This window comes from Pundamilia nyererei, unplaced genomic scaffold (assembly GCF_000239375.1).
Source record: "Pundamilia nyererei isolate P.nyererei 1_Seehausen unplaced genomic scaffold, PunNye1.0 scaffold00724, whole genome shotgun sequence".
NCBI classification, from domain to species: Eukaryota; Metazoa; Chordata; class Actinopteri; order Cichliformes; family Cichlidae; genus Pundamilia; species Pundamilia nyererei.
Genome location: NW_005188125.1, coordinates 56,814 through 68,015, shown reverse-complemented (window position 1 = coordinate 68,015; position 11,202 = coordinate 56,814). Strand labels below are relative to the sequence as shown.

The 11,202-nt window shown below is 43.9% G+C and overlaps 1 protein-coding gene across 1 annotated transcript in view; it reads left to right on the top strand.

The window, feature by feature from the left end:
* The first annotated feature begins 8,628 nt into the window (after positions 1-8,628).
* The window catches only part of LOC102212329 (diamine acetyltransferase 2-like), a 13,648-nt gene continuing 11,074 nt past the window's right edge, over positions 8,629-11,202 (top strand). The window contains exons 1-2 of the mRNA XM_005754884.1: positions 8,629-8,851; positions 8,945-9,057. Of these exons, the coding sequence (XP_005754941.1) occupies positions 8,629-8,851; positions 8,945-9,057 (336 nt within the window). The remainder of the gene's footprint in view (positions 8,852-8,944; positions 9,058-11,202) is intronic.

Here is an 11,202-nt window from a genome sequence, read left to right as displayed (position 1 = left end):
AGGGATAGAAAAGGTGATAGAGAGGAATAAGACAAAAGGGACAATATAGGAGAGAGCAGAGAATAGAGCCGGAAGGGGGGCGCCCAATCTGGCTTCCCACACCTCCCAGCCGGATCGGGCTGTACGCTCTACCTCCCCACTGCCTCCCAGAAAAGGGAAGAAGAGCAGAGGAGAGAAGAGTGGAACATTTTTCTTTTTTCATTCCTCCTTTTGGTTTCACTACCATGAGGTTAACTGCATAGTCCCCAGGAGGCCCTAAGACAGTTGATAGACAGTCAACCAGCAAAATTTCTAATGTTATATTTCACCCTTTTGACGCCTTCTGTTGAGGCAGGCCCACCACGGGACAATCAATCCTGGGCGTGTGTTTCGCGGTTAGCTGGCTGTCTTAGCTGCCCAAGTGATGTCAGCCCTTTCTAGCCATAGCCAGTGACTGGTGTTGCGTCTGTCCTCTGATCCCAATCTCTAAGCTGTTTTTCTGTGGCACTGGAAACAAAGCCCCCGGACCCCACTTCCACCAGGCGCACCTTAATCTTCCAGCCTCTGTCCTCGGAGGTCATTAGCCAAGTTCTGCCTTAGTTGTTCTAGTTGCCACGTATCATTGAGGTCTGCATTGTACCACCGTCCTAGGCTCTTTATGGGCTTTTCTAAGACTGTTGGAATTGGTTCTCCACTGATCTAGAATTGCTCGGCTGTCAGTTTTCCTTTCCTACCCACCGAGATCCCCGCATGACCAACTCCATTGCCATGATAAATGCCAGAGGGGAAATCATGCAGCCTGCCATTACTCCAATTTCCAGGTGCTGCCAGGCTGTGGTGGTGTTCTCAGCTGTGACACAAAACTGTAAATCCTGAAAATAGGTCTTGACCAGTCATGTGATGTGGTTTGGTACGCTGAAATAGCTGAAGGCCATCCACAAGATCTCATGCGGAACTGACACAAAGGTGTTGGCAAGGTCTAAAAAGACCATGTGAAGGTAATTTTCCCATCTAATCTATATTTCATTTATATTTCTATATGTCAGCAACTGAAGCTGTGCTCTGTAAGGAACTTCAGTGAACATTACAAGTAGATATTCACATCCCGACAGCCACAGCAGGTAGAGATTAAATGTTGGAGCAAAAAAAAAAAAAAAATAAAAAATAAAAAAAGGATCAGAAATGAAACTAAAACTTGTTTAATTACATTTAAAAGTCTTGATGGGTTTATCAGTGTCAGTTAGCATTCCACGTATCACATTAGTACCTGAATCAGTCTTTTTCTAATAAAGCACCTGTTGCGGCTACTCCAACCAATGGCCGCGGCAGGCTAAACATGAGGACCCTGATGACGCGCAACAATAAACGCATACCATACACTTCTGTATCATTTGCTTCTTTATTTCCACATGCAACCGTCCAATATATACATCGGCACATAGGATTAACTACTAAACAAACGCACAGATTGCACAAACAAATAACTGCAACTTATCAATAACTGCACTAACTATTATGTCAAATTACAACCTGGTCTATGGCATCAATTAGTACTCAAATATACAAACACCATCAAGTTACAGTCAAATATATCATTCAAGTTGCGATCACGTTGTGTTCAATTTGCATTTATATTGCGATAATATTACGAACATGTTGCGGTATGTTTCGGTCAACAGAAAGTTTTGCCTTGTGCTCACCCTACCTTCTGCTCATCACATCAGGTGCTGTGAACAAGTGAGTGCAACCACATTTATCTTATACCACACCCATGAGACACGCCCCACACACATGCACCAATACAGTGAGTCCATTTAAACCAACCCACTTAGACGGAAACAACTCATATGGCTCCTACATACCGGCCCCTAATTATTTTAGAGCAATGATTACATCATACTTACCATGGTAGGAGACATATTGATAAACATGATCTATCCTTTATCAAAACATTCAAAGATATAAATTTAATTCAAAATAAACAAATACACATTAATACAAATAGACATTTGGAAAAAAGTCAATCTTCATGACTCTTCTGCTTCCTGTAGAAGACACTTTAGTGATCGGCCTGTCCAAACAACCAGTCTTTGTTTTAACACGAACCTGACGTACAAGTCCTTTACTGTCAGAAATTGCTTCCACAATCCTTCCAGTCACCCAAGAGTTACGAGGCGCAGAATCATCGACAACGATAACCACATCCCCAGGAATGAAGTTCCGTCCGATTCTCTGCCACTTCTGACGCTCTTGAAGCTGAGGCAGGTACTCTTTAACCCAGCGCTTCCAGAACAGGTCAGACATGTACTGTACTCTCCTCCATCGACGTCGTCCATACACGTCCCCCTTCTGAAACACTCCTGGTGGTATCAATGGCTTGGTCTTAAGCAACAGATGGTTAGGAGTCAAGGCCTCCAAATCATTAGGATCAGTAGAGGCTTTGGTTATTGGCCTACTGTTCACAATAGCCTCTGCCTCACAAAGAACTGTACAAAGGCCTTCTTCGTCCAAATTCTGCACTTTCAAAATGGAATTTAACACCTTCCTAACAGACCTTATGAGACGTTCCCAAACACCGCCATGATGGGAACCAGCAGGAGGATTAAAGATCCACTTTATGCCCTTTTGCAGCAGCGTCTCATGAATCTGTGCCTGATTCCATCCTTCCACTGCCTCTCTCAACTCGCGTTCACCACCCACAAAGTTTGTACCATTATCCGATCGTATCTCCAATACCTGACCTCGCCTTGATATAAATCGACGAAGTGCATTGATAAAAGAGTCTGTGCTCAAAGATGACAACACCTCTAAATGCACAGCTCTCACTGCCAGGCATGTAAAGATAATTCCATATCTCTTTACTTCACACCTTCCACGCTTAACTTGAAAGGGTCCGAAACAATCCACTCCAACCCGAGAAAATGGAGGTTCATCGGGTGAGATGCGATCTTGTGGAAGGTCTGCCATCATCTGACATCCTGATGCTGCATGAAGTCTGCGACACACTATGCATTTAGCCAAAATCCTCCTTATGGCAATGCTTGCACCTGGAACCCAATACCTTTGCCGCAATTCGGACAGCATGTGGTTATGTCCACCATGCCCTATTTTCTGATGTACATGTTGAAGTATTAGGTCAGAAATATGTAGATCCCTGGCTATAATTGCGGGATGCCTTCCATCTTCAGGCATAGCTGCTCTACTAAGCCTACCTCCCACTCTCAACACACCATTCTCAAGCTTAGGATTAAGCCGATAGAGCTCACTACTCTTCTTCACCCTTTCACCCCTCTGCAACCTACTGATCTCATCCGCATATCTCCTCCGTTGACAAAAGGAAAGAACTGCATTCTCAGCATTGTTAAGTTCTTTTACCGAAAGAAATCCTTTAGCAGCATGGTCCTTGACAGTTTGCAACTCTCTTTTAAGCTTTTCCTCAAGATTTTCTTGAGTCACGCTAGACGCAAAGCTCTCTTCCAGCCGTTTCCTCTTTTTACTAAGTTCCTGCAACAAATCTTTGAGTCCAAGAACCCATGCAACCATCCTTTTTAGACGAGTCCACGAAGAAAAATAAGTAATTAACTTCATCGCACCATCCTTGTGTTCACTTGCATCAACAGCATTGACTAAAACGGTCATTTTAGTCTCTGGATCATTTATGGAAATCTGTCCAAAATGAAGGTTCACTGGCCAATTAATTTCTGGTTCGGCTAAAAACTTTGGCCCTGACAACCAGGAATCATCCTTCAAAAAGGTTTGCACCTTAACTCCCCTAGAGGCTAGATCAGCAGGATTACATGATGTATTAACATATCTCCATTGAGAAGGTTTGGACACTTTAAGTATCTTGGTTACCCGGTTTGCTATGAATACTTTAAACCTTGAGGTTTCATTGCTGAAATACTTTAACACCGAGGTACTATCAGTCCAAAATACTGACTCCTGCAAACGCATTTGCAGCTCTTTTTTCCACATCTTATCCATCCTACTCGCAACTAAGGCAGCTGTCAACTCCAGGCGAGGAATGGAAGTTTGTTTCAGTGGAGCCACTCTTGCTTTACCCATTATAAACGCACAATGCACTTGATTCTGGGTGCTGCGCAACAGCAGATAAGTGACTGTGCCATAACCCTCCTCGCTTGCATCTGCGAAGTGATGTTACTGAGCAGAAGCAACGTCTCCAAAATCAGAAGGTTTAAGGCACCGGTCGACCTTGAAATCTGCAAGAAGGCAAAGATCATTTAACCAAACTGTCCATTCTTGTTCAACAGTCACTGGCAACACATCATCCCAACCCCAATGACTTCTGCACAGTTTTTGAAGGATCAACTTAGCAGGCAACACCACAGGTGCCAAGAATCCTAATGGGTCGTAGACAGAGCTCATAAGGGACAATATCCCTCTCCTTGTGAGAGGTTTGTTTTTCAGTGTGATCCGAAACTTAAATGCATCTGATTGGATACACCACTGTACTCCCAATACTCTCTCTACCGGTAACACGTCACTATCCAAATCCAAATCCTTCACCTCCTTGGATCGTTCCTGCTGAGGTATGGCAGCAAGCACTGCTCTTCTGTTGCTAACCCATTTTGTGAGCTTAAAGCCTCCTTTAGCACAAAGAGCAACAAGTTCCTGATAGAGCCGCACTGCCTCCTCTTCAGAACCAACAGAGGTAAGGCAATCATCCACATAGAAATTATGTAAAACATTGTTGACAACCTCTAGTCTGAAATGATCTCTGTTGTCCTCTGCACATTTCCTCAAGGCAAAATTCGCACAACTTGGGGATGAAGTGGCTCCGAAGAGATGTACTTTCATTCTATACTCCGCCAGATCCTGACCATGATCTCCGTCTGGCCACCACAGAAACCTTAGCAGATCTGAGTCATCTCTTTGTACTCTGACCTGATAAAACATGGATTCAATGTCTGCCATGAGCACCACCTGTTCCTTTCGGAACCTGTTTATGACCCCAACTAGCAAACTAGTTAGAACTGGGCCTTCCAGAAGTAGTCCATTCAAAGACACGCCCTGAAATGAAGCACCACAATCAAAGACAACTCGCAACTTCTTTTGTGGGTGATACACCCCATGATGTGGAATATACCACAATCTTCCATCACAGCGGTCAAATTCTTCAGCAGGTACCTTCTCTGCATACCCTTTAGAAATGATTTCATTCATAAAACTGGTGTAATCGACATGAAATGAACCATTCCTAATAAACTTTCGTTTAAGGCTCATAGCTCGTTGTTCTACAGCCTTCTTATTATTTGGCATTTTTACCTGATTGGACCTAAAAGGTAAACCAATGGTGTAATGACCACCAACCAACTTAACAGAATCCATCACTGACTTCATAAACTGCTGATCTTCTCTAGACAAAGCAAATTGCTCATCCTGAATGCATTCTGGAAAGTCAGTCTTCATTTGACGTTCCCACAGCTCATCTAATCTTGCCACGGAAATCCTATTGACACTCACATCAAAAATGTCAGTCTTACAATCCTCTGAGAGGACCATTCACCGTCCAACCCAGCATAGTTTTTACTGCATAGGGACCTCCATTTTGACTTCTGATAACATCCCATGGCTCCAAAGCCTTGGGCACATTGGTCCCGATCAACAGGTCTACCCCGGAATTTATCTCCAGTATGTTAATTTGGCGCAAAGGTGGCCATTTATCGAGGTCTTCCTGTCGGGGAATATTACATGGATGCACAGGCATGTTTTTTTGAGTAAATAAGTCAGGCAAGTCACAGTAGTGATCTAAATCCCAACCGGCTACTTCCAAACCTGAAACCACATAACTGACCATTTTCTCCTGACCCATTGTCCGCAAAAGAATGCCAGCTGAAAGATTCAGCCTATTCATGAGCCCTTCAGTACAAAATGAAGCTGAGCTCCCAGGATCTAGAAGAGCATAGGTTATCAGTGACTGATTACCTTTCTTGGACTTCACTCTAACTGGTATTATGGACAGAGCACTATTTTGCTCACCGGCCCCAGTAACACCACTGCTTTGCACAGCACATGAAGGACCTTCATCTGGTGGTTCTCTCCCTCCTATAGTTTGCACTGCAACACTTTCCCTCTGCTTGGAGTGAATATGTAAGAGTGTGGGGTGTTTCTGATTACAAACTTTACACAAGAGACGTTTCTTACAGTCCCTGCTTCTGTGCCCAATGCGCAGACAACCATAACACACATTGTTCATTGGTACGGATAACGTACGGACATCATGATTGCTGTATCGGACTTGATTGTTATTTTTTTTGCAAGCCAGCCTGAGGAAGGTTCATTGTAACCGAAACGTCGCATTTTGGCTTGCAAGTATACTTGACTTTTGTACTTTGGAGTTACGCTAAAATAAAGCACTCAGTTATTCACACAGTCGCAGTCTGTCTCATCCATTAGAAGATAACTGCTTGATGCTACTTGTTTTGGATTTTTCCAGCAACGTAGCCAAACGTAATTTATAGGCATTATTCAGGCAGTGGCTTAACAAACATGTCCACATGGGAGACAGAGGACAACTGGTCCGTGGTTCGCCGGAGAAGAGGCCGAAATGAGGATCGCTACTGGTCGGCCGACACGAGTAGACAAAGGACGGCCCGACACGCCAGCTACCCCGGCCGCAACAGCCCGAGGACCTACGCGTCAGTTGTGAGAGGACGGGGACAAAACAACGATTATCGGCCCTTCCAAACACGGGACCAAAGTGCGAGAAGGGAACGGCCGGCTGTGAATCGCTTTGTGACCCGACACCGTGGAGGGATCTTTCAGCAGAGACCAACCCAAGGTTATCGCTATTTAAAACCCACTCGTTCGGAGCGAGCTGGGCCGCCTGAAGAAAGAATACAATCAGACGACCCAGATTTTTCTGTCAAGGTCTGTATAATTCACAGACTCATTAAAGCGATCAATCATCTTAAGAATGTATCTGTTAGATATTTTAGTATTATGGGAGCATGTACTGGGTACTTTTTTTGATGATATTAGACAAGAATCAACAAGGCTCTTTATGTTAACCATTTTCTCTTGCATTGTCAACTGAAAGTAGATACTAAGGTTGGAAGGAAAACACCAACAAATCAGTCTTTTACTTATCACTCCCTTGCAGAAGATGTTTATGTGAAGACCATCTGGGTGGTGTCAGAACTCACGGATGTAGGAGACCTCTGTATAAGATTTATAGGCCTTGTGAGTGCATCTTTATTGCCCTTGCTGAACAAAGGATTCCAACTGTCGAAGGACACCACCTCACCCAGTGGGCAGGGTCTGAACTGAAACTTGTTGTCTGCCTATAAAAACTGCTGCACAAAGAATAAACTTTGAGTTAGTTTGGGATGACAATTTAGAACAGTCTCCGCGTCTTTTTGTTCTTCCAAACTGCTCCCGGTACTCCGGCCGGTGCCGTAATTAACCGTTGATCATATTTGAGTGTTACTTGAGAATATTTTAATTGTTATAGGTTAAAGGATGAACTCTGATGATGAAAGCCCACGCCTCAGAGAAACCCGGAATGGAGTTTCTTACAGTATCAAATGACACTTATCCTCCGTCTTTGAATAAGTTAACCCAGAATTTAATGACTGTTATCAAACCGGCCATTCCCACTGAAAGGACACAGCAGTTAATTGAAGGCAATGCTAAGAACTGGGCCCATACAGCTATCCTAATCCTCAGAGAACATTACTACAACAGTATTGAGGAGGAATCCAATAATTTGTTCGAGTTTCCCAGAAAAGACTGGAAGGGCCCCTTTGAGGTTGCTGCATCCTGGGCTAAAAGAAACCTGGGCCGACGCCTTCAACCAGAGTCACTGGAACAGGCTCAGTCTGTCATCATATCAAAGCTGCCAGATCTGAACACAACTACTGCAGCAGCTAGGCCAGAATCTGCAACCATAGACACACCACAGCAACCGCAGGTGAGCAACAGACACACCCAGGGGATAACAACGAATCCCCCTGTTGAAACAGCACCACCAGCTCCCCAGTGCATGCCACCTACAACAACACAGATGGACCGGATAATAACTGTCTCAGCTGAGGTCCACGCTCCACCGGCAGCTAACACTGTTCTTCAATATACGGCTGCAACGATGGCTGACCCTATTCGAGGTGATTGGTCACCGTTTATGGAGATGGAGGAGGAAAGAGAGGATGAAAAGATGGCCGCCACCCCCCCTAAAACGACAGAACCTACTGAAATGGTGCCAAAAGCGCAGAGAGTGAGGAGAATTTCCGACACGTCCCACAGGACAGCTGCCGATGACCAACCATCATCTTCAACTCGGCCACCACAACCTGCTGTGGCCATGGATACGAACAACATTGATATCATACAGGAGATATCCACCCCCACAAATACGAGGGAGGACATCACAGTAAGGGAGCCCAGCCCACAACGTTTAGCATCACATTCGGGTGTGCCACGCGTGGACCAGGAAAGACTCAAGTCCTCTGTGCAGACCCGCCTCCCAATTAGATTAATAGAAGATGCTTCTTCCTTTCTTCCTCCCTTCCCTCACACTTTCACCGGACCTGCGGATATGCACCCCTACAAAACATCCCAGCACACGGAGAAAACAAAGACTGGCATCTACACGCAAAGGAAACAGTATTGATCATCGGAGATTCCAACATGAGCAGGGTTCCTCCATATGCAGCGGACGGCGTCCAGATTGACAGTTTTCCTGGAGCAAAATGGTGCCACGCAGAGACCTTATTGGAGAAGGCCACCAGTGAAACAAGTGTGACTAACTTGATTTTCTCTTTTGGCCTGAATAACAGATCCCAGAGGGATAAAACTGTAGCAGTGACAGAGCTGAAAAGGGCGCTGAGGGCAGCACAGGGGAAATTTCCAGGTACTGATATTCGTATTCCTGTAATTAACTTTTCCTCTGCCCTTCCCCAACCGGAAAAGGACACTCTACTGCACTTAAATGACTTTATTTCAGGTCTAAAAGAGCATATCCCCGCTCTCCCTGATGAAGTTTTCACCACGGGGAGAGATGACATTCACTGGACAGATGAAACTGCTGAGCGTATGTTACAACACTGGAATGAACAGGTAAATCAGGAATCCCCATAAACCCAATTAGACGGGAGGGGGTTAGTAATAGTGTTTTTAACCTGTCTACCAGTTTCCAACCTTCCACTGCTCAGCTGACCCTGTTAAACAGAGGCCTTACCTTTATTCCCACGACAGGCTATAATAATAAAAATTCACTTTTGCAACGCAAATTTGACATGCAGCAATATCATAGGAGGGTCAAATTGGCTATTTATTATGGGGATAAAAATGAATCAGAACCCCGACCCTTCACCCACAAATCCAACTGGTCTCCCCCCCTGAGCCAGCTTCCGCCTCAGGTAACCAATTTGGTTAAAGCAGACTATGAATTTTCTCATAATCAATTGTACATAGACCGCATTAACCCCAACTTACTGAAGGTAGAAACAAAAGCCCTTAAGGACCTTAAAGAAAACAAACACATTATTTTAAAGCCAGCAGATAAAGGAAGTGCTATTGTCATTCTGGACAGGGAACAATACCTGCAGGAAGGCTACAGACAACTTAATGATGAAACATATTATACCAAATTAAGTAAACCAATTTACCTGGAGACCCTACCTGTCGTTGAGAGGATAATAAATAATCTACACCAAAAGAAATTTATCAACACAATACAAAAGAGCTATCTGTTAGGTTCTTCTGAGCCCAGGGGAAGGTTGTTCTACATGTTACCAAAAATCCACAAAGATCCGTCTAAGTGGAGTGTTCCCTTCCGTGTGCCTCCGGGACGTCCTATAGTTTCGGACTGCGGAAGTGAAACCTACTACACAGCAGAGTACTTAGAATATTTTTTGACTCCCTTATCCACAAAACATCCCAGTTATATTAAAGATACTTATGATTTTGTGAACAAGGTGAGACAAATAGAAATCCCTGATGAAGCCTTCTTGTTTTCTATTGATATTGACAGTCTGTACACAAACATTGACATCCAGGAAGGAATTAACTCAGACGAATTTTCCAAAAATATCTGGACAAAAAGAGACCGGACAAAGAATTAATACAACTGTTAGAAGTCAACCTTACAAGAAATGATTTCGAATTCAACGGGGATTTCTATTTACAGGTAAAGGGTACAGCCATGGGTAAAAAATTCGCTCCAGCTTACGCTAATATTTTCATGGCTGAATGGGAGTCTGAAGCCTTAAGCAAGTGTGTTAAAAAGCCACTATATTGTTACAGGTTCCTGGACGACATCTGGGGAATATGGCATCACTCTGAGCATGACTTTGAAGGGTTCCTGAATACCCTAAATGGCCATAATGCCTCAATAAAGCTTAAATCCACATTTCATAAAACCAAGATTGATTTTCTGGACACGACAACATTCAAGGGCCCAAATTTTCTAACTGACCACAGATTAGATGTAAAAGTGTTCTTTAAACCCACGGATATACATGCCCTACTGTTTAAAACCAGTTTTCACCCAAAAAATACATTTGCTGGGCTAATTAAATCACAATTACTCCGATTTCACAGAATCTGCACGCAGCAATGTGATTTTAAACAGGCCACCAGAATCCTATTTGCGGCACTCGCCACTAGAGGGTACAGTCGCTCTTTCTTAAGAAAGTGCCTTAAATCATTTCTAATAACCAAACCAATTGATGTGTCCCCCATGCTCCCAGTAGTGGTGACATATTCCCTTGTGTCTTGCAAACTGGTTGGAACGATTAGGACCCATTTTCAAAATCTTCTTCAAAGAAACCAAATCTTGACTGACCACAGAATAATCGCAGCCTTTAGGAGGAACAGGAACCTTGGTGATTTTCTTATTAAGGCAAAGGTGCCACCTCTCTCTGAACCTAAGTCCAGAGACCAAGGAAAACAATTTTTTCACCACTACAAGTGGGTCCAGAGTTTCTCTAATCAAGAGGTTTTCCTATCACAGTGTACAGGCACTCCCAGATCCAAAAACTGTGTATACATGATCACCTGTAAAAAAAAAAAAAAAAAAGTGGTTTACAGTATATCGGCGAAACAGGTAATACACTGTTGACCAGGTTCACACAGCATAGATACAATTAGGGATGGGTACCGGTGTCCGGTGCCATGATGGCACCGGTTCTGACATAAACGGTAGTAACCAGACCGAAAAGCAGCGCACATTTCGGTGCTTTATTTCGGTGCTTTTTTTTC